General features: G+C 39.1%; 1 protein-coding gene across 1 annotated transcript; it reads left to right on the forward strand.

Annotated features, from left to right (window-relative positions):
• The first annotated feature begins 5886 nt into the window (after positions 1–5886).
• LOC132192417 (zinc finger protein 219) lies at positions 5887–21748 on the forward strand. The gene is made up of 3 exons (XM_059612377.1): positions 5887–6015; positions 12609–14279; positions 17024–21748. The coding sequence occupies exons 2-3, from the start codon at positions 12666–12668 to the stop codon at positions 17897–17899; spliced, it is 2490 nt and encodes an 829-aa protein (XP_059468360.1). The 5' UTR covers positions 5887–6015; positions 12609–12665; the 3' UTR covers positions 17900–21748.
• The last annotated feature ends 1963 nt before the right edge of the window (positions 21749–23711 follow it).

A 23711-nucleotide genomic window follows, 5' to 3' on the forward strand; every position in this document is an offset into this window, starting at 1 on the left:
AATAACAATATTACATTTATAACTTTTAATTTCCTTTCAAAATAATTTGTATTTGTTACAAGATAAATATCACTAAGATTTTCAATTCCCATCAATTTCAGGTAAATATAAATAATTACAAAATTAACTTTGCTCCTGTATTTAAATCCAAAGTATATTACAATTATTGACTTAAATTCCTTTTCCACAATTTAATTTTATTACAAACTCATATCAGGAATTATTGAAACTGCTGGAAAATTCTGCAAATTTTAAAATGCAATGAATTTATTTCTCCATAATTATTACAAGCAAATTGAAAGTGTTAATTTTTAATTTTTTGCCTATAATAATAATAATAATAATGTAGCAGAATTTTTACAAAATTTTATATTATTGCTGCTTGTTTGTAACATAGTTACACAAATTATGTAATGAAAATAAAATAATCAATTGTTTGGGGAAGAAAAATTGAATTGCTGAACAAAACGGCGATTTCCGAAATGTGCCTACGTGAAGGAGAAATACGTAAGATGGATTAAAGAAATTAGCAAGCAATTTTGATTGTTTGGCAGCTACCGCGCCCAAATGGAGTGATGACCTCCGGACTCTTAAAGGTCGTCTAGATGGAAGAGGGGTCGAGACGAAATGATGGAGTTGTTAACAACAAACATCAAGAGTGGCAAGACGGAAAAGCAACTTCATGGGAATTTCTTCACCACAGCTCGGACGCAAAATTATAAAAATGTAAGTATTTTATTAAAATAATATTAAATAACTTTAACAAATGAAAAGGGAGGACAGATTTTAACCTAAAATTTTTAAAGTTAATTAATATTGATTTAACGACTTATTGAAATTTCAATTGTGTTGACCGAATATAAAAAAAATAGCTTCTTTTCCGTCGAAAATTGACAATCCAGGCAAAAGCAACTTCCGTCCTCTTCAGTTATCGACAAAGACTGTAAATAAAAAGCTGAGAGCATTTCAATTCCACCCCAGGAGTATAAAATTTTGGCTCCGGGGGGTGGATTCCACCCTGCTTCTCATAGTTGCTCCGCACTTTATTGGCGAATAAAGGCCAAAGTCCATTAAACGGAGCCTCTTAATTACGACACTGGCGTCGTTAAATATTTTTATATCCGCCACAAAAATGGATTGCTCGGAGAGACACTCAAGCCGACCGGCAAACACAGGCCAAATTAATCCGTCGCTCGTCTCTGCTTTTGCAAAAATAAAACAAATATATCGAATCAAATTGGAAAATTAACGATTTGGTCGAAACATGAATTTGGCCAGTAGCAGATTTTGATGGCCGGTTTTGGCAAAAATAAATACAAGGCTTTGTGCATTTATGAGCCGGTTCGGCACTTTAGTATCGGCCGCTAAAAGGGCCGCTTGCAATTAACGCTTGATTAAAACTTTACGCCTTTTTTATATTGTCCGGCACTTTAAGCCGTAATAATTGAGGGCGGGTCTATTTTCGCTCCAGCCGTCGACTGCCCACACAGGTCTGCCTTCTTTTGTGTCTGCGAAGACGGATGTCAAAGAAAAAGAAAATCTGATTAGATTATGTTTTTCTTCTACGGATGTCTTCAAATTTGTCCAAAAGAGGCTTAACTTGTGCCTTTTATTAGAGCTTCAAATTATAAGATGTGAAAAGTTCTTGGCGTCAAAATCTCACAAGGAGAATGAATTTATGAAAACATGATCTTGTGTAAATATTGTATGTATTTAATATTTATTTTCTCTATAATTTCTTGACGAGAGTAATGAAAAGAAGCATAATAAATTATGTGAATCTTTAATCCATTTTATATTTAAATACCTGAAATAACTGATCGAACGTCTTTTTTTCAATTACAAATTACAAAAGGAAGAGAAAAGTTACTTTTAATCTTGAAATGGGGCAGAGAGTTAAACCTGCATTATTAAATTATAATTTTACACCACATAAATGTAGAATATATGCATTTGAAGAAATTGCTTAATTTTAAAAGCTTGGACTGTAAAATTTGTAAATAATTTTATTGCCTTTACTTATTATAATCAATTAGAAAAATTAAAAAAAAAATCAGCAATGTTTTATTTTTTTAATGTTTCAAGTAATATCTTAAACATATAATTTTTTTTTCTCAGGTAATTGTTAGTGTGCGTGTGTTTTTTCTGTTCAAATTAGTGTAGAGTAGTGTTTTATTTGTGTTGTAAAGTGTAAACCAGTTTCAGGAGGTGCAGTCGAAACATTCAGGTCTGCTGATGAGCCCTGGAATTGGGCGAAATCGCGATCCAGACCAGTTATGTTGCTCTGTTTACCCTAATTTTCCGAGTTTTAATTGAAATTTTGATTTTTTGTAACTCAAAAAAATTACTTTTTGAGACATTTTTAAAAATTAATTTCTCAATTAAAAGTCAAAATTTTGGTTTGTATATTCCATTCTTTAAAGCCAAGTGTTTCTCGCACAGTTTCAGTTAATCCACGGAAAAACCTCTTAAAAAATATAAATTTTTTATGACAAATAATTTAATTTTGTATAAGGTTTTCAGTAGCAAGTTTGTTAATGAAAGTCCTAATTGATTATCACAATTTTTAATTTTAATAGATATTTTTTTATTTATTTTAAATTTATTTTATTATTCTTTCATGATTATTTTATGGTCTTTTTTAATAAGCGCAATAAAAATCATTGGATTTGTTTTTTTGTTCTTAGAGAGCTGGGGTGGGTTTTAGTTCGGCATGGTGGATTGTAGTTGTCGCAGGTGTCTGGGCGTAGGAGGAAGCAGACGGAGTGAGTGATTGCTCTGAGAGGTGGCGCCAGAAAGCGCCCCTAAAAACTACCCCCGGCTGGAGCGCGCGCGGTCCCTCCCTGCCCAAACTGCAAAGTATAAAAAATGAAGCGGTGTGCGGGAGCGGCGCGCGTTACATACACACAAATACATATATATACATAGGCGACGAATGGATGTGGAAGTCGGGGAGGAAAAAAATCGTCGAGGAAAATTTATTATTGAGTTATGACCCTTCAAAATTGTAAAATGCGCCGTTCTCGCAGAAAAAAGTATAGAAGTCGAGTTTTTCCTCCTGCGCGCATAAAAATATATCAGCCCCGCGCGCTCCAAAAGAGTTTTTCTCTCTTTCTTTCTGTCTTCTCAACTTTGGTGCTTATTTCGGCCGTTCGCTTTTGCTCTTTTTCCATTTTTTTTTATTTAACTCTCCCGGGCCGATGGAAAATAATACACGTCAAACTTGGTTCTCTTCTCGCCGACCCCAGATATACACTTGGAGAGACTAGCGGGTCGAATTTCAATTTTGATTATCAGGAAAAGAGCCAAGTTTATAGATTCTCGAGAAGGGATGCAATTTATCAGAAGGAATTTTGCGAATTTGAGAGTGGAATCAGGAATTTTTTATACTGTGATTGGAAAGGTTCTCAATTTACAAGGAAGATAACATTTTTTTTATAGATTCAAATCTGTATAGTTGTAAAGTTGCTCAACAGAAGCTACCGAGTGGCATTACAAAATTTCAATCCAAACTTTACTAAAGGTTTGGAATTATCAGGCCATATCTCAGTTTTAAGAGCTTTGAACTAGAAAATTACAAAAAACCAAAAACATCCTTGCCGAATAATGGTTAAATTTGCAGAAGGAAAAAATATTAAAATGTTCCATGATTTGAATGTTTAAAACATGATAATTTGACGAAACAATTTGTTGATGGGAATATATTTTTTTGAGATAATATATTATATTCGAGAAATAAAAAGCATTTCATAAAATGAAGCTGAGCATTGATTTTGCAGGAGCTGAAAATTCTTTTTAACTAATTGGTGTCCAGTTTGAGTTAAACTGTATAAATGTGGAAAAAATTGTGAAATTTTTCTATTTAAGAGGGTAAAAAAAAAATAACTTATGAGAAGCATCTTGGTGATAAAGGTTATCATTGTAAACTTTGTAGTCGATTAAAATGCCACTTGCATGTGGCAACATTTTGTCGCTTTAATTAGCACTTGATTAGATCAATATATAGGAAACTGACATTTTAAATTTATAATTTCATTAAAGAATTTCAGAAAGCCATTTGCTGTTGGATTCAGCAGAATGTATATTACAAACCTTTGAACCACCTATAACCGTTGTTGACCTGTTTACGCAGTTCACGCTAAAATTTTCAAGTGCGTGGAAACAGTTTGTTAATAAGCGGTGTACCATAGAGTTTTAGCGAAAAAAATTATTAACGGTGGAATAATTTTTCCGCAATTTCTTCCACTATTTAAACTTCCTAAGTACCTTGGGACAAATTTAATTCATGACTTAATCTAAATTAATAAAATTTGCTCACCCGTAAAAAATGTGAGCAACATTGGAAGTTTTACTGCTGTGCTTTTCCGTATCTTCAAATTCGTGTGCTTCGACAAAAATGGTTTTAATCCAACTTCTACCAATAAGCAAGAAAACTTGTGGGAACTTTTGAAAAAATTACATTATGGCATTAAAAAATAAACAATTACTTTTATAAAAAGTTGTGATGAGTGTTGAGTATATTAAAACTATATAGGCTCGGCTCACAGAATGATTTTGAGTCAAAATTCTGAGCCATTAGTGTTTTTTTCTATTATTATTTTTGATCAGTCAACAACCGAGTCAAAAAGTAAGCTGGATTTGTATTAATTTCTTTCAGGCCTTACAATTAGATCGCCTCTTCTAATGAAATCAAATTTATTCTCTTTTTTTCCTTTTTTATGCAGAATTATTGTAATTTAGTGCAGGGAAAACTGCAAACTTGGGTTTATGATTTTTATTACTAATTTAATTCAAAAATGGTCATATTTAAATATTGATTTTAATTGGTAATTCTTAAATTAGAGAGCGATTCATTAAGCATTGAAAAAAATGACTTAAAAAATGGCCCAAAAATTTGATTTTTATAACTTTAATGTTCCTACATAAAATATCAGCACAAAAATTGGTATTCTTACTAAAAATTATGAGTATTTAAAGACAAAAAATAGAAATTCACTTTCAAAATAACTTTTATTGATACACGCCGCCAGGCATTCTCTGCCCAAATACATTTTTCAATAATACAATTTAACTAATTATTTTTTTTAAATGCTATTATTGAATTAGAGCGTTTTCACCTCACAATTATTATAATTTTTTTTTTCAAATAATGATTTTTCACTTTCTTGTGCGTTGCTACAAATTCTGGTTCATGAGGTAGAGGAAAATTTATTTTCCCTCTAATCCTCTTTGCACTCATCTCGCTTCGCGGCGTATTTATTCATTTTGCAAAGTTTTACATTTCTCTCATTCGAAGCCTATCGAAGGCCTCCAAATAATAATATCGGAAAGGGATGGAGAAGGAAAAAGGCACCCCCGTTTAAAAAGTGCACCGCAGCAGCAGCAGTTTTTTTTCTCTCTCTCTCCGGGCAAAACCCTTTTCGGCGGAGAGATCCTGCGGCGGCGAACAGAAGAAAAATTTCTCTCCCCGGCCGGCGCCACCCCCCGGCAGCCGCCCTCGCAGCGAAACTTGAAATCGAAGAATTTAAAATGAGATTGCGTATGGAGAGTGAGTGCTGTCAGAGAGTGCTGACATAAATATGAGGGCTGCTGATCGATTGGCGAAGTATCGGCCCCACGCCCTTCTCGCCTCCCTGATTCGCAAGGGCGCCGCCGACCTTCGCAGGTCCTCCGAAGGGCGCCGGGTTCGACCCTGGGGATGGAAATCACCGTCAGAGGGTGGCAATTGTTTAATGTCGCACCGTGGCTGCTAATTAATTGCATTAAGCCGGCTCGCGTCCACCGGCGGAGGGGGTCGTTCGGTGGCGGGGAGGGGTGTGGCGCTGGCGGGGAGGCCCGAGTGCACAGGCGCCTGCCGGTAGGAGGGTAGGCCACCCTCAGAGCCGTGCCGACCCTCGGCCTGAGAGACTGACTAACTCCGAGTAGAAATTAATATTTTTCAGCCGAGTGCTGCGAACGCAAGAGGAGTCCGAGAGTGTCCACGCACTGTCCACACTCATGACCGCTGCCCACAAGGTAGGAAACGGGGCCGCGTGTCCCGCGGGCCCGCGCCCTAAGGGGTGCCTCGTAGTTTGTTTTGGGCGATGTGGCATTTCGGCACCCCCTCCTGACATTTGCCCCGGTGTAATTAAGACGTCTGGAGACACCGGATTGGATTTTTCCCAATTTTTTAAATTTTATTTATGAAAAAAAAACGTAGCAATTTATTTTGATGCTGGAGGAAATTTAATTTCGATTGGAAAAATATTCAGACCTATATAGAAATAGATAAGAGATAGGATAGGAGCCATTTTAGATTAGGTTTCGACAGAATTTCAACCGCAATTTTCATCTCCCAAATTATGAAATTTTAAATCATTTAAAAAAATGTAAATTATTATTTTTCATTATTATTCTTTATCGATTCATAATTCACATCATTTTGTATAGCGCGAGTTAAATTTTAACGAAATTATTGAGCTTTCGGACGTGTTGAACCCGTCGGGAGTACATTTTAACGTACACGATTATAACGAGCTTGCATGCCACTTTTTAATTGTGACATCAACACACTGCGCTCGCTCTTTCTCTCACTTTTTTACGGCGCGATCGTATCGCAACGTACTTACATTTTATGCTGATAAACGCACAACAGGTTCAATTCGAGTGCATGACGCTCAATTGGATTATTATGCTAATTGAGTATGAGCCCCGTACTGAGCAAGCACTGCTCGGAATTATCATTTTCGTCGCGTTTTAATCCCCTGGAAACAATTTCACCGGGGGATACCGAACGAATCATAATTCAGTCATTTTTATTTATTATCATCCCGCCACCTTTAACCACGCATTCTAGTGTGAATAAAGTACTTTGAGTAATTCGAGTATTTCAAATTTTTGTATAAAGAGAACCCCCAAATGATAGATTATTTAAAAAAATCTCAGTATTAAATATTTTTTTACAATAATATTTTATATAACAAATTTCTACTCCTTCCTCCATAGACTATTTCCAATTAAAAACATTTTATCTTACAAATCTGATATGAAAACTATTAATTTTTATATTTTCCAATTTTTTTTATTAGTAATATTAGTAAAAAATATTCATAATTTCATTATCAGTAAAGCTCAAAGTTGAGTAATTTTTCACGCAATTAAGCTGAAAATCTATCAATGATTTTAAGAAAAAATTTTATATTAAAATTCATTTTTAGAGTGGATTTTAAATCTGAAAATTAAATTTTCGGCCTAGTCTCAAAATTAAAAAGAAAAAGCATTGCAATTGCTTATATTCCTTCCCCTAACCAATACGTGGAGGTTAGTTTGATTATTTCTGGTCAAATTGTAATTTAAATGTCTAAAAAAAAATCAAAGAAAATTTGCCATATGACATGATAATCAATGTTACGCATTAAAAAATTAATTTTATTTTTATTTTGGATTAAATATCTTTATTAAATGTTTTTAATCCAGTTTGAAACTGAAAGATTAAAGATCGCATTAATCCTTTTCCTATAATTAAGATGGTCAAAATATTTTTACTGGAAATTCAAGACAAGATGAACTGAAAATTGATGTGATAGAAAATTTATAATTACTGGTTAAAATAATCGATTTGGTTCAGAAATTCTCATTTTCAAAATATAAGTAATTTGAAATTAAATGAAGCTTTAATCTTTTTTTAAGTTAGTGATAGGTACTGATTTTTGGACCAAACACTTGAAATGAAAAGTCATTTTTCTTTCTCTTTTGAACACAATTCATTTGAATAAATTTATAATTGCACTGTAAAAATTTTTGTAAAAATTATATTGGTCCGGATCAAAATTAAATTCTAATCGTTCTTAATAAAATATTATTCAAACTTATTTTAAATCAAAATGACACAAATTTGTGATTTTTTTTCAGAATTCATTATAGAGTGAAATGAAAAATTTTCAAGATTTCACCACTCAAAAAAGCTTAATTTTGTAAAACAATTGACGGATTTTCAAATCAGTTGAAACCATCACAAGTCATTAAAAATTAATTTAACTGCGATTTGATCATTTGACGGTGTCGAGGTCGCCAATCGTGGAAAGTAATCCAGCCATAAATCACATCATTAATTAACTGACGCTTTTGCGAATTTGTAGCGCGTCACCGTGCAAAAAGCCGTCGAGCGCTCGCGTTAATAGAATTATGACCGCGGGTGTTTTGTGTGTTTGTGTACGGACGGGACGCGTATAATTTCGGCTCTCTTTCTCGCGGCAGCTTTCGGCTAACACCACCGGCTCAAAACACATGCACTCACATTTTATTTGTATTTGCTCTCACTGCGCGTAATCGCCTTTGATAAATTTTAATTCGCATTATTTGGCGCGTTGCTCCTCGTGTACGGCTTCTATAAACAAAGGTGGGTTTCATTTTCCTGCGAGCCGCGCTATTTCTCTCCCAGTCTGAGAGTGAGAAGAGCCGACGCAATATCAAACTCATTTCCTTGTTTCCCTAAGCGACGGCGTATTTACATTAAACGCGGAAAAGCGCACATTTTGCTTGAATAATTGTTTTAAAGACTTGTATTTCCTATACACATCAGCCATTTTCTATTGAATATTTAATTTTATTAATAATTTATAGAGAATTTTTAAAATTCTATTGCCCATCTGATGGTGAATTAATTATTATCAGCGTTTTTAAATTATGGAGACTTATCGAGATTTAGGCTTTTTAGTATTCATTTCTGATATTGTTTAAATTTAATATTTCTAAATTCAGTTTAATTATTAACTAAATTTTATTACCTTATTATATCCATCATTACGTTTGTTTGTTTTTTTTTTTTTTTAGGGTCAGGCCAAGACAAAAGTCTTGTCGGCCTGTGCCCTTTGTTGGTGGTACAGAAGGCACCACCCAATTATTTTTTTTTTATTTTTTTTTTTGGGTTCTTTTTTAAACTGTGTATTTTTATTGAAGTTCAGGAAAAAATAATTTTTTGAATAAAATAATTTCTCTTTACGCTTTAACAATGTTTTCTCTACTTTCTTCATTTTTATATTTACATGGGTTAAATGAAACCGGTGTTTGCTTTGCTTCTGATTATTTCAATCGCAATTAAGATCTGTCATTTTAATTTTTTAATATTTTGTGCTATTTTTTTTTACATGACGTTTTTTAGATTTTATAATTTTAATTTGTAATTACAAAAAATTAAAAACTTTTTAAATATCAGCCAAATTTTCAACAAAATTCAATTAATTCATAAAAAAAAAGAAACGCTGTAAACCAAACCTGATTAACTGAATGTATTAGAATTTTGTAAATTTAAATTTACAAATTTATTTTTTTGTGATTTTAATTTACAATCAACTTTTCCTCGATGGGCTTTGTGAGTTGTTTATTGTTTAAGAAAACCAATATCCTGCTCTACATATTTCGGCTGCAGCCATAATTCTTGATAATTAAAGAATCAATCTTTAAAAAAATATTTTTCTTTCAAATCAACACTTTTTCGTGAAATATCATTCAAAGTTACAATTTTATACAAAATTTGGCTAAAGGATTCCAAAAATTTTAACAAATTAATTTTTCCATTTTTCCATCGAGGAAAAGCTGACTTTAAAATCACCATCCTTAATCGTAAAATTCTATTACAAAATTCCATATTTTTGTTAGCATCGCGTCCATTGTAAATATCAAAATTTTTTTTGATCTAAATTTTATTTTTTTTTTACTTATTTTTTATTAATATATCCATACTTTGTGGCTCAAAATCTTCATCTGCAATTACTAAAACTAAATTTGAAACGAAAAGTAAACAAATTTAATTAAAAACCATTTTGAGGCTTCACCATATCATATCTTGTTACGACTAAAAATAATTTTTCTCATTTTTCATTTTTTATTTTCGTTCTTTTTCATACCTGGAATTTCCTTGAACAGATTTCTCTGAATTCCGATTATTACCTTTTCCACGAATCGTCTAATTTTACAAGAAAATGTCACATTGAGTAAACCTTGTGCGCCAAATAAAATTCCACAATCGGGGAAACGATCGATAAAATCTCTTTCCCTTCCTTTTTGTATACAATTTTTTTTTTTCGTCAGCAGTTGTGACAAAATCAAAGATGGGGTGAAAAATGCACCCCTTTGCTCCCTTTTTCACTCTCAAACTTTTTTTCCTGTAAAATCGTGTAAAATTTGTGCCGTGCGGGGCAAAAAAGAGCGATAAATTTCGTACAAATTGACACAGCTGTCTGGAGCTGGCATTGTGTGTGCTCAGAAGAGGTGCAGCCAGCGAGAGATTGAAACATCTGCGGCGCGCGCCGCCGGCTTTTTTTACGACGAAAAGACCGATTTTAAACTTAAATTCATCTCCCTCCCCTGATCAATCGTAAATATATACGAGGGGAGGCCTAATGACTGCTGCTTGGAAAAAATTTATATATATAAAATATATAGGAGCTGGACACACACACGCGCCCTATATACAAGCAGGGAGGAAAAGTATATAAAACGGAGTTTTCTTTTTAAATAATGTGTTCTTTCCAAACTCACGCACATTTATGTGACCGCGGCGATGGAAAAAACTTCTCTCTCCGAGATGAATGAATTTTTAAATAAATAATCACCGCACGCTATTGCCGTATTATGCCGGCGCTATACGTGGATTAAATGCCGCTTTTGAATCTGGAATTTACGGTCGATATTTTTTTTATTTCCACCGCATCGATCGCGGCACACGCTGCAAAGTTGAGCCGGGTGTGTTTTACATTTTTTATCGAAAAATAGTTTCACTACGACTTTTTTTATAAATCTAATCTTTATGGCCCTCGAATTATTTTTATTTCCTCCTCAAGCCCGGAGAGAAATTAATTCCGGAGAATTTTTCATTTCTTTTTTTTATGTCGGTCTGGGAAGTTTTGTAAGTTTCCTGGAGCCGTGGGAGGTCTCTCGGATCCGATGCATTATGCATTATTTCGAAAGTGTTGTGATTGGGACGTAAATTATTTGTATTTTCCGTGAAGATGTTCCCCACGATGGCTTTCTGGTTTTACACGACATCGACATGTTAATTTATTAACAATATTCGATCTTCTCTCATCGCCGATCAAGCCCATACTTGTAATATCATTTGCATTGTGAATTCCTAGAAAAATCGAAGCCGCCTTTATAAAAATATAATAAAATGAAAAAAGGAGAAATACGAGAGTCATTATCAAAATGAACGGTATTTAAATCCGAGGGAAGTGAATTTAAATAAGCCGAAATAATCCAGAATCAGAGAACAATTTAATTTATTTTCTGAACCTGAGATGAATTTTTGTGGTTAAAAAGAAATTTTTTAAATTCGTCAAAACCTCAAATCTGCTTAGAAATGTGAAAGTCGTAAATTCTATTTTGGTAAAAGCAGGGCACCGTATTTTAATGCAAAACGATCTTGATTCAGCTTGTTAAACTGTTTACCGACCGTTTTCCGCCAGTTTGATAAGCCAAATTGTCAAATTGCAGATCATAAAAGCAGGAATGAGAGAGAGAACAAGAAATTATAGTCAACACATTTTATGTAAATGAGAACTCGCTCAGTATGCATAGTACTGCTTGTGCTGAACAGAAATGATATCTAAATCAATTCATTTTTATTACAATAAGCTATGTATTGATTAGCAACGTCAGCAGCCGCGGCAACTATACATATAAATAAATAAATTTCTATGTGCACGCGTTTATAAACTGAGCCGGGGTTTTATTTGATTGTGCTATCTTTAGAAAAACACAAGAGGATTGGTTTGAAAACAGATTCCTCTCACTTGGGCTCTATTCTGCGTGTGTATTTATTGAATTGCGACCGCAATGAAATTATGTGGGTTGGGCTCGTTCAACTGAAAACGACAACAATAAATGCTCAAGAGATTATCAATGCGTATCAATGCCCACATTAAGTTATTTCTGAACCAAATCACAGCTAAAAATATCTTTTTCAATTTGGAAGGAACTATTTGTGAATTGTGAATTTTCTCGGTCTCATAAAAGCAACTAAAATAAATTTAGTTGCACAAATTAATATAATTATTCCTAGTATTGCGTTGATTTTTTAGAAAAAAATTACTGCATTTTTAAGATGTTAAACAAATGAAGTAAATAAACAAAAAAATTAATTATTATATATTGCAAAAAAATTATTATTATAGTAGTTTCACAAAAATTCACATAAACATTTTTTAATTATAATTATTTTTACTTTTTTAATTTTATAAATTTTTATTCTTAGTATTATTTTTAAAGTTAAAGTCTATTCAAATGACAATTTAAATTTTGTAGATTCACATATAATTTTTATTATTTTTTATATATTATATATTTTCTTTTCATCAATCCATGTCTTGAAATTTGATTAAATAGAAAAATCAGCTTGTTTTTGGCAGCCTTTTGGAGAGTTAAATTATTCATTATATTACAGAAAAATGAAAAAGGTAAAATACATTTTTATGAAATTTAATGAAAATGCTTCTCATATATGTTGCTTTTGGCAAGAACGATACTTAAATTTTATGCAAATCCAATGTAACCAATTTATTTTATCAATAATTTCTATTTTGTATTTTTTTTTTCAGTAGTCTTTAATAAAAATTCTTCGCCTGTTTCAGGAGGACGAACTGAATGAGCGGCGCAGAAGGCTCGCGTAAAAAAATCGCCGGCGGCCAATGGAATCGACTTTCGAGGAGTTCGCCGGGCTGGCCGAGAGCCCGCACGGGCAGGCGGCCAAAAGGCTGCTCTTCGCGGGCTCGCCGGATGGCGACGCCGTCGGCAAGAAGCGGCGCAAGCAGTCGCGACCGATCCGCATCCCCAGTCCCTCCGACCCGTCCCTCGAGGTGCAGCTGCACGTGGAGCAGTCGACGCCGCCGCCCTCGCTGGCGGCGCCGCCGCCTTCGATGCCGCCCGAACAAGTGACGCCGCCGGCGCCGCCCTATCCGTACGGCCTGCTGCCGTCCCTGCTCCAATTCTCGCCGCACTTCCTGCTGCCGATGCTGCCGACGACGCCGCCGACCCCCAGCAGCCAGTCGGCGTCGGCGACGACGCCCGGCGGCGCCTCCACCTCGACGCCGTCGCGCATCTTCAACCTCGAGGCGTACTGCGAGCTGTGCAGCAAGGAGTTCTGCAACAAGTACTTCCTCAAGACCCACAAGGCCAACCGGCACGGCATCTACGTCAAGGGCGGCGACACCCCTCCGGCGGCCAACACCCCTCTGCCGGTCGACGTCAAAATCCCCACCACCCCCGAGTCCACCGTCAAGTTCCCGTGCGACGCCTGCCCCAAGAAGTTCGGCTCCGAGTACACGCTGAAGAGGCACAAGGTCAAGACCCACGCGATGGCCGCCGAGCCGGGCGAGCGGCCCGTGGAACGGTTCGTGGAACGGCCGTTGGAACGATTTGGGGAGCGGCCGGTGGAACGGTTTGGGGAACGTTCGGTGGAGCGGTTCGTTGAACGTCCGATAGAACGCTTCGGAGAAAGATCGGCGGAATTGTTTGGAGAGCGGCCTGCAGAACGGCCCGGAAGCGCCCCTCCGACCCACCAGCAGCCGTCCGAGGCGGCCGAAACGCCGGCCACCGAGGCCTCCCCCCTCTCCCCGGGCCGGCTGCGGCGGCTCGGGGTCATCAACGCCGACGCCTTTTGCGAAATCTGCAGCAAGGAGTACTGCAACAAGTACTTCCTCAAGACCCACAAGTTGAAGCGCCACGGCATCCGAGACCCTGAGGACCCTTTGCCCAAAGGGTGGCCCCTTTTGCAGACGAGTCCGTTGAACTTGACCATCGCCTCCGAGCAACACCTGACCAACGGCAACAGCTCCTCGGAACAGCAGCCGGCCCAGGAGGAGGAGGGACTCCTCGCCTCCTACCTGCAGCCCAAGGACGAACCTGAGGAGGCCCGCGACCTGAGCGAGGACCTGCAGAAGCTGCAGACGATGCTGCTGCAGCTGAACGCGCTGAACGGGGCGGCGGCCGCCTCGGACGCCGTCTTCGCACCCCAGGCCGAGCAGAACGGCCAGGGCGTGGCGTCGTCGCCTCCGAGGGCAGAGTCGGCGCCGCTCGAGGGCGCCGAACGTAAGGAGCCGGAAGAGACCAGCGGCCTGGACATCACGGAGCCGCTCGTCGAGGTCACCATCAAGCAGGAGTCCATGGAGGAGCTGCAGACCGACCAGCCGCAGCCTGAAGACCTCGAGGGCGCCGGCAGCTCCGGACTCGGCGCCAGCTTTTCATCCACCAGCTGCTACTGCGACATTTGCAACAAGGAACTCTGCAACAAGTACTTCAAAAAGGTAGGGCTGCTTCCTTTTAATAAAAAAAAAATTAGTTAAAATTCAGTAAATGTAAAGAAATTAAAAATAATTTTTAATTGTGATCATGATTTTTAAGAGAGCATGAGTTTGGCCGATCATTATTTTGTGGTATCTTATGATAAATAAATTTTATACAGTAATTATTTAACTTTTACAAAAGTTTTAAGATCAATTTTCATAAGATATAGATAATTATAATTCTTATTATGTATTTATTATAATTATTATTATATATTTAATTTTATTCATCTTGAAATAAATCTTTTTGTGTGATTATTCTCGCTGCATTCTATTACATTCATTGTTTTACATTTTGAATAGTTTTAAATTTAATATAAAATCTTTGAATCCATCCAGAGATTTAAATAAAACATATAAATATAAATCTTTGGTCGTTTTTTGTCGAGGTAATACACAAGCATTTTTATTCTTCAAATTTTGAAAACCAATATTGTTTGAAAAAAGGGCATCACCTCAAATATGAACTTTGCTTCAAAATTTCCCGAGCTCATCCACCACAGTGCACCTATTTTATGAAATTAGCTATATATATTTTTTTTTGTAGTTTATTTGTCCACATTGTTTCAATAAAATGTTTACATTCATGGTTGTTATTCAATTCGATATTTCTTCATAAGGTCTCTGAATTAATTTAACTTACAGACAATATAAATAAAATTATTTTAAAGCCATAAATTTTTGTCACAGAACTTCAAATTTATCAAATGACATTCGTTCTGAGCAATAGTGAGAAGAAAATTTAATAACACACGTCACGCTCTGTGAGTGACGTTAGAAGCAAGTTTGTTCCCATTTTTTAAATGTATTCACTCGAGCGCTGAACTAAAATTTCTCGAACAAGCCATGCACGCTTGTTTTTTTTCCAGCATTCTAAGTAATAGGCTTTAAATAATACATCAAACAAGATTTCAAATGTGGGACGAAGCAGGGGTACTTGTTACATGTGACGGCTTTAAACTCGGCCTAATGCACACACTGTCGGAGCGTGTTGGTCGTTGCACATTTTTTTTTTTGCACTGGAAATATTGCTTGTGTTTGTTGCCATGCGCAGGGAGTGTATTGAGAGTGCATATTTTTTTTTCAAACACACACGCCTGCTTTTAAAGTCACACGATTCGTTCTCCACTCTGTTTACCGTGATGAACGAACTCAAAGCACTGTGGGGTTTCCCGTTTCTTGTTAATTGGCTTTGCGTCATCCTGTGTTGCTATTCAAATAAATAAAAAGTCGCTGCAGCGGAGCCTCTTAAAAAGGCGTGAGAGAGCAAAATACGCACCAAGAGAGCTTCGCGGCAGGAAAGCCGCTCGACTTTTTATTTTGCAATATAATTACGGCTCACTGATCTCCCTTCAAAAATTCAATGGAATTTCCACGTTTAAAGCTATTTACGTAATATTTTTCCTCTTTCCAAAAGTGGAATAAAGCTTCATTTTTATAAAAAGATATCTTTACTACCCAACATTCAGTATTTAAACGCCGGAAATATTATGAAAATAGAGCCAAAAATTTTTAAACACTCTCTTGGCAATTTTAGTTTTTTCATTTTTTCCTGGCATCGTGATTTAATTCAATCAAGATTATTTTATTTTATTCAAAATTGTTAAATATTTTATTATTTTTTAATTATTTCTCCTTGGAATGGCACTAATTTTCAGCCTGCTAAGAAAAACAAACGTAAAATATACTGTGAATTACGTGAAATTTAATCACGTTGTTAAGCAGAAATTTCTATATTTGCGTTTTTTAGTTTGAATTCAAGTACAGTCTCGCGCGCACAAGAGCAGAATTTTTGCTGTTGAGATTTTACACACGAATGCACTGAAGTTGCACAATTAAACGCACGGAAAAGTTTGACTTGTTGCGAGAGAATAAATGAATTGAAAAAGCCCGCAATATTTTAGAGTAGAGGCCCTTTTTTCAAAAATTCCATACCCAGAAATTGCCAGTAGCGTGAACAATAAATTCTTGTTGACTGCGTCTCAATTGGGAGCAAATTAATTGCCTCGGAAGCATCTAGGTCAGATTTCTACTAGCTAATAATTAATTAAAATAAAAAATAAAAACAGCTAAACAAAAATTCATATTACAATTAGATTATGGGTTTTTGCATCTTTTTTGACCCGAGATAAATTATAAATAAGTCAAAATGTGGTTTGTGAAATATTTTATTATTTTTATTGTTGTTTACTAGCCCAAATTGTGAAATTGTGTGTAGAAAACGATTTATTCGAAGAAGAAAAATGAATTTTTGTCCAAAACGGCAGTACACCGCTAGCAAGAATTTTGCTAAAACTTCCGGTATCAAAAAGACCCTTTCCGCCGCTGTTTAAAGTTTGTGTAGTTAAGGTTTAATTATTTATACATAAATTTTTTATGCTTTTGTGTTCCGTGTTAGTAAAATATCATGACATGTGAATTTGTGGAGCATTGTTTGTTGCTAATTTTTCATTTTCTAGTTGACATAAATTTTCTTTCTTAACTCGGGTATCGAAACTAAGCAACCTGTATGGTGCCTGTGTCAAGACGGTTGCATAACTTTATAAGACGTTGCAAGGCGCATAATCTCTCTCTTGGCTTCATTTAATAGTTTTACTACTTCAAAATTTTCATACACATAATTTCGTTAGAGATTAAAAAGACAAATATAAATTTATGAATTTGAACTTTTGACAGCTAATCTGGAAAATGCGTCTCTGTTGCAGGTGCACATGCAGAAGATGCACGGCATCGAGATCAAGGACAACGCGCTGAGCGGCGGCGTTCCGTGCGACATTTGCCACAAGCAACTTTGCAGCAAGTACTTTGTGCGCGTGCACAAGCAGAACACGCACGGCATCGTGGACCTGAGCGCCCCTCCGCTGCCGGGCAGCCCTCAGGTCTCGGGTCTCGGAGGAGAGGGCATCACCCCGCCCTTGGACGCGTCCCTGAAGCCGATGGATGGCGGCGACCTGAACCACCGCTACTTCGCGCACTTCAACGTCGTGTGTCCGTTGTGCAGCCGACGCTTCCGCAGCGCCAAGTGGCTTCGAGCGCACCTCGTCAACGACCACGCCGAACAGGGTCTGGAGTTGGCGCGCGAACTGGAGCCGAGACCCACTGCGCATGCGCAAACCGAACCTGCGGAGGAGCCGCGCAACCAGTACCACTGCTCCTACTGCTCCTTCTCCACGCCCGTGCTCTCGCTGCTCTTCGTCCACGAGCGCTCGCACGCCGGACTGGCCGAGATGCGCAACCGACCGTCCGCGCATGCGCACCAGCACCTTTCCCATCAGCAGCAGCTTCAGCAGGTCCAGCAAGCGCAGCCGCAGCCACCGACGCCACCGTCCGAGCCGAAACCGCGCAGCGAGCAGCAGGAGAGCGGGAGCGGCGTTTGGCGCTCCCTCCGCGAGGCGGCGCGCGAGTCGCAGGTGCCGGCGACCTACGCCGTGCCGCAGGCACCCCCTGACAAGTTCATCATGCAGCCCTTCCTGCTGGAGGAGCCGCCCGACGGTACATTTGTTCCTTCCCTCGTGTTCCTGCCGGTCCGCGAGAAGGTCAGCGGTCAGCTGACCGTGTCCTTCACGCTGACCCCCGCATAGTAGGCCCGCGGACGGCGGTCGCTCGGCGGACGCCTGTGATTCCCGCCCCAGCCGCCCCCCAACACGTGTTCCTCCGTCGGCCCGCCGCCGTCGCTGCTGAAACACGCAAAGGTTCCTCGCGCTTTTGCCTATTTGGATATGAAGAGAGAGAGAGAGAAGATAATATGTTCGGAGAAGATTGCAGACATGAAAAATTCACGTAAGAAAATTTGAGAAAGAAAGATGCTTCGCTGCCTATATTCGTGAGAGGTGGTGTGAGACCGCGCAAACACCCAGACTTAAATGTAACGCTGTGTTTTACTACTAATACGACACGGGGCCTTGGTCGACTCCATTCACGAAAAGTTCCTAGCCACGGCCTCACTACCAACCTTCACGAACCACTAATTATAACGTTAAGGTGTCCTCTCGATTATTGCTTTACAATGTCCGCGGCCCCCCCAAGTACCCTCCCGGCGGTCAGCACTGTCCTGCTATTTTTGGACGCGTCTACTATTCTATTCTCTCCTATAGCTCTCTTTCTCGCCCAGGCAGGTTGATAGATACTTACTCGACTAACTCTCGATCGTCTCTCGATATCCGAGCGACGACGAGACCATTTTACTGCTGCATTGTTATACAATACATACATACGGAGATCAATAGCCACCTGGCTTCACCCCCTGAGACATATGGAGGGGTGAAGCAGCCTATATACCGTTATAGTCTTGATTCCCGACAGCCAAGACTCTCCTTGAGAAATGGGCCTTTCTTTGAAACAGTCAAATTTAAATTAATAATAAAAAAAACGTTCTCATTTTTTAATTTTCTTAATTTTTTGACTCTGAAGTTTAAATTCAAGTTGGTTTTAGAGTTGAATGATCTTTTAAATTCTTAATCTTTGACACAGTCAAGTGGAGTTTGTAATAATTTTTTAATTTAAATTATTTAAAAAAGAATTGGAAATTTTATTATTATATTTATTTATTTAATTTTTGAACTCGAATTTTTAGATTTTAATCAGTTTGAGTTGAATGATCTTTTTAATTTTTCATTTCAAAGATTGGTCCACATTTCAAGAGAGTCGATCCACTCTGATGTAATTACATAATAGTTCCGGCCCCGGAGTAGGCCAAGCCAGAATCTTCCGCAACTGACCCATAAGTTCCTCAGGTAAATGTGAAACTGACGTAGAGCGGACAAATAATGTGTATTATTACCACGGTGTTCTCTTATTAGCAGTGCTGACACGGGGGGCCCGTTCGTTCGGCGCGCGTTCATTATTCGCGATATTATGCAGCGCGCGCGTATGTTGGCTTTGAGTTTCCAAATTGATTCGCTCGCTGATGATACGATGTGTCTGTCGCGTAGGTTAAACAGTAATATATCGCATCACGATGTCAATCAAAAGTAAATTTACACCCAGAGAAAGAAAGAAAGAAAGTCAAATCACGTGTACGGTTCAGCGCGTACGTTTGAATAAAAGAGTCTTAATTAATTAATTAAGCTGAGACGAGAAGATTATATTGAATGCATATATATATTTCAAAGTATATATTATTCAGGTACGATTAAGGGCTCAGATTCAGGGACGGGCAGGTCACCCTGCCGCTGGTGTGCATGCGAGAGAATGCCTGAGTTTTTTGTGCCGAGTATGATTGTGCTAGGATTAGTAATTATTTCTATGTGAAGAAAATCGATGTGCATATACAGCAGCCATAGCTAAATGTCGTGGCACTCGCAGACTTTATGAAAATCCATTTTTAAATTTTCAAATTAATTTCGCCTGCATTTAAAAAGTGACGAGAAAAATGATTTTTGGGTGAAAACGGAGACACTTTTGAGGTTTCAAACACGCCAACGTATTTTAAAAGAGTGGCGCGGATATTGTGATTTTTTTCTACTAGAAACGTTTTTCTGGTGGTGAAATTCGATTGAATATTTAATACTGGATTTTTTTGAGTCGTTCATTTTTATTTTTAATTCACGAAAAATTTCAAATCACGGATATCACCGCGATGTTTTCTACAAAATCCTGCTTTCGAGAACCTTACTTTTTTTTATTTCTGTAAATTTCTCTGTCACTGTCTCTCAGCTACGAAGAAAATAACATGACGGAAACCTCGCTACTATTTAATATGAAATATACATTTAAAAAAAAAACGCGAAATAAATAGAGTACAAGAAGTCACGTGCCTTAATCGACAGTAAAGAAAAAAAAGAACAACACAAACTACTACTTGATGATTTGCGTTCTCTCTCCGACGAACATAAAACTTGCCCAAATGAGATGTGAATCCCCACACCCTCCAAACACGGGCCGAGTGCACGAAAATGAGCCGATTCGCAGCTGCCTGGCGTGTGCTATCACTAAAAGCGCATGCTGCCGTGCCTCTTTTTCTCCCGGCCGTCTGCCTTCCTTCCTTTCTCTCTTTGTTACACCATTGAAACAGCTCTTTAGAACCTGTAAGGTGAAGAGCCGCTTCTTCTTCTTCTTTTTTTCCCTTCAAATCTCGCGGCTCGCCTCTAATCGATTATTTGCAGTGCCGAGAAATTTTCGGATTTTTTTTTCCGAATTTACGCGCAAAGGCCGCACCCTTCTTCTCGTGATCCAATTTCATTTTTATGTACCGGCGGCGCACGAGTGAGTTTTTATCGAACGACGGCGGCCGCGGCGGCGAGCGGCTTTTAACTTTCATTTTAAAAATTGGTTCCACGAATTCGAGGGGGAAACGTTCGAAATGAATTTTTAAACCGCGCACCACGACGAGGAAAATGAATTAATCAAAATTCCGGGAAAATTTCTTTGTGCGGTGTTTTAATATCATTTTCTTTCCGGGTCTCTCTCTCTGATTTTGGGTATGGCGATATATAATTGTGGCCGTCTAATAAAACACACTTTCTAGGAGAGAGAGTCGGCCGGTCGGGGGTGGAGAGGGGGTGAGTCGAGGAGGTAGTGGACGCGGGGGCTGCAAGTGCATCTCTCATCATCCCTCGGCCAGCTGGGCTCGCGCGGCTCTTACATTATGGAATCGATACAGACGGCTGTGGTGGTGGATTTAAGCTGCTCGCCACCCTCACGACGGCCCCGCCCGACGCCATCTTAGAGCTGGACCATCAAAGAGAAATTGATTTTTACCGCACGCGGCCATCTTCATAATTCATACCTCGATTGGCGCGCGCTCGCCTCCATGCCCGCCCGCTCTTGCTCTCTCGCAGACGAGAAAATAAATAAAATTTCCGTTTCGGGGCAGCTGTTGTTTTGCGCCGAAAATCCGATTTATATATACGAATGTCACCTTTATTCCGTTTTTCACCCCAAAAAGGGGTCGCGCGCGTCTTTCATCCACAAAAGGGTTGCGCAAATAACAAACAACCCGCAGCTGCCGCGAAATTTTATTATTTTTTTTCTCCACATTTCGAATAACGCGCGATCTAATATTCTTGGGAACGAAAATAAAGGAGGGTGCGTCCATCCGCCGGCCGACTGCTGGTCACTCATCGACGGCGTATTAAGGTCAATCGATTGGGGGTGGGTGTGCGGGGGTGAGTGAGTCACAGACCAACCGCACCCCCTTTGTTTTTCTCTTTAATTTTTCATCGTCGTCGGGAGGAAATCGCCGCGCACTGGAATAGTAATTTTTGCCTTTGTACAATTCCTTATTTTCTCTAATAGCATTTTCGAGAGCTGATGAGGCCGGCGTTGCCACACACCCCTAGGTGTGGGTGGGTCAGACACGCCATTATTGATTTCCACCCCCGCCCGCCCAGTGTCCAAGGCCACCTCTCGCGCCGGATGCACCCCCAGATGTGCGTCCCTTATCAAAATTTTCACTCTCCACACTGCTTATCGCTAATTAGCGCTTTTTAATAACGCGGCGTCTCTCTGCCGGCGCGAAAACCACCCCCGCCCACCCTCCCACACGACCGGCGCTATCTCACTCGCGCTCGCTCTCTCTCTTTCTCTCTCTCGCTCTCTCGCGGTATTTATATTTTACGAGGGTGCGATAACGGGGTAGTAGTTGTTGATTCACCTGCCGCGGCGCACGCGCCCGCCACCCCCTCTGACGCAAACACCGCCGCCGCCTCAAGAAAGTAGAGTGACCACCACTGATAAAAATTTATTTTTTTCCTCTCTCGCTCTCTCCTACCCTCCCTCCCTTCGTCGGCCGGAGATCCATACGCGGGCGAAAAAGTACTCCTGGCGAAAAGAAGAAAAACTATAGAAGCCTCGGTCCGGCAGGCCGGCTGCCCGCTTATCATTTATATATTTTTTGTTTCCACCCCCCTCGTGAGCGCGTGAACACACTGGGGTTGATTTTCTATGCACACTTTGGTATAGTCCGACAAATAAACTAATCTCGCGGAAGATGTGCATAAATTTGGTAACAGTCGTTTGATGCATTATGTGCACTTTTTCACGGCAAAAAGTTGAAACACAATAGGGGTCCGTCGCGCTTTATTGTGCACCTCCCTCCCCCTGGCCGAGAGGAGTGCGTGTGACGCGCGCGACAAACAGACAGATGGTTTCACAAAATCTGGAAAAAATAAATCGCAGCTTTGTGCCGATAAAAATGAACTCGCCGCGCTCGTTGTCGTCCGATCGAAAACTCCTCCTTTGTTAAAATCCGAAGGCGCAGCCGGATTTATTTTTATACATTTCATTCCGCTCAACACAGACCATGCGGGCTGTTTTTTTTTTTACTCAAAAGGGTTGTTTCGGGGTGAAAAAAAACTCAGCTACCGGAGGTGTCGGTTACGTCAAATTATGTGTGACGGCCAACATGCAAAGCTGGTGCAAATTTTATGTTACCTGTTGAGCGCTGCCGCGCCACCCTGCCAGCCAACCCTGCACCACACGGCCGCCAAATCAACCCCCTCGAGCCCTCTTCGCCTACCATTAATATCACACCTTTATAGCAGAGACGAGCCAACATTCATTATTCCACCCGAAAACTCCCATTTTACTCGAATTCAAATTTTTGCATTTATTAATCAGTCTGTTGCTTTTTGCGCGCTTTTGTTTTAAGCCCAGAGGTGGCTTTCTATATACGATTTTTTTATTATTATTTGTCGGTCGGGTACAAACCGAATTATATATTTTTCCCTGTCCTCCTGCCTGCTGCCGGGTATTATATTTATTTGGCGTTATTTTTGTTTGTCGGCGGGCGCGGAGAGGGCAAAAATTTAATTAAAAGAGCTGCACGGTGCGGCTGTGTGGCAGCATCAAAAAATCAATAAAATTGCTATTGAGGCGGCAGCATGCTTTTTTATGTGCAGTCCTACTATTTTTTATTGTGCGGCCATCGTTAATTTTTTCCTCGAGCTGCGCGCCCGCCGGAGAAAAGCAGAGAGAAAATGAAAAATATGAAGTTGGCTGCGGCCGTGTGGGGCTCGCGCGCGCTCCTGCTCGCTCTCTCTGTTGTATTGTTAGCGCGTGCTCTCTATCTCTTATTGATTTTTCATCTATAGATTTGTGCGTTAGCCCAACTTCGCCGAACATACATCACCCACGAACGCCGCTCCCATATCGCAGAAACAATTCCTCATGCCCGTACGACTCTCTCTCCGGTGAAAAATTCCAACCCCTAAATAAAAGCAATTTCTTTTTTTGACAGAAAAACATCGGGAAATTTTGCAAATAGAGGCCCAATTTCTTTGCAATCCCAAAAATTCGGTTTTTTATCTCTGAAAAATTTGATTCCAGAATTTAAGGGTGAATTTTTCTTCTTCCTAAAACGACTTTCTTGGATTTGAAATCTCTTTTAAATTTCCTGGTACCTTTTTATGCTTTTTGCTTTCCTGTGACTTTGCTTAGAAAATTAATTTATTT

This window comes from Neocloeon triangulifer, unplaced genomic scaffold, assembly GCF_031216515.1.
Source record: "Neocloeon triangulifer isolate White Clay Creek 2 clone unplaced genomic scaffold, ASM3121651v1 ptg000003l, whole genome shotgun sequence".
Classification (NCBI taxonomy): domain Eukaryota; kingdom Metazoa; phylum Arthropoda; class Insecta; order Ephemeroptera; family Baetidae; genus Neocloeon; species Neocloeon triangulifer.

Coding starts and splice junctions, on each gene's coding strand:
- LOC132192417 (XM_059612377.1), top strand. CDS start 12,666: ATGGAATCGACTTTCGAGGAGTTCGCCGGGCTGGCCGAGAGCCCGCAC. Junction 14,280..17,023: donor GCAACAAGTACTTCAAAAAG/GTAGGGCTGCTT, acceptor TCTCTGTTGCAG/GTGCACATGCAGAAGATGCA.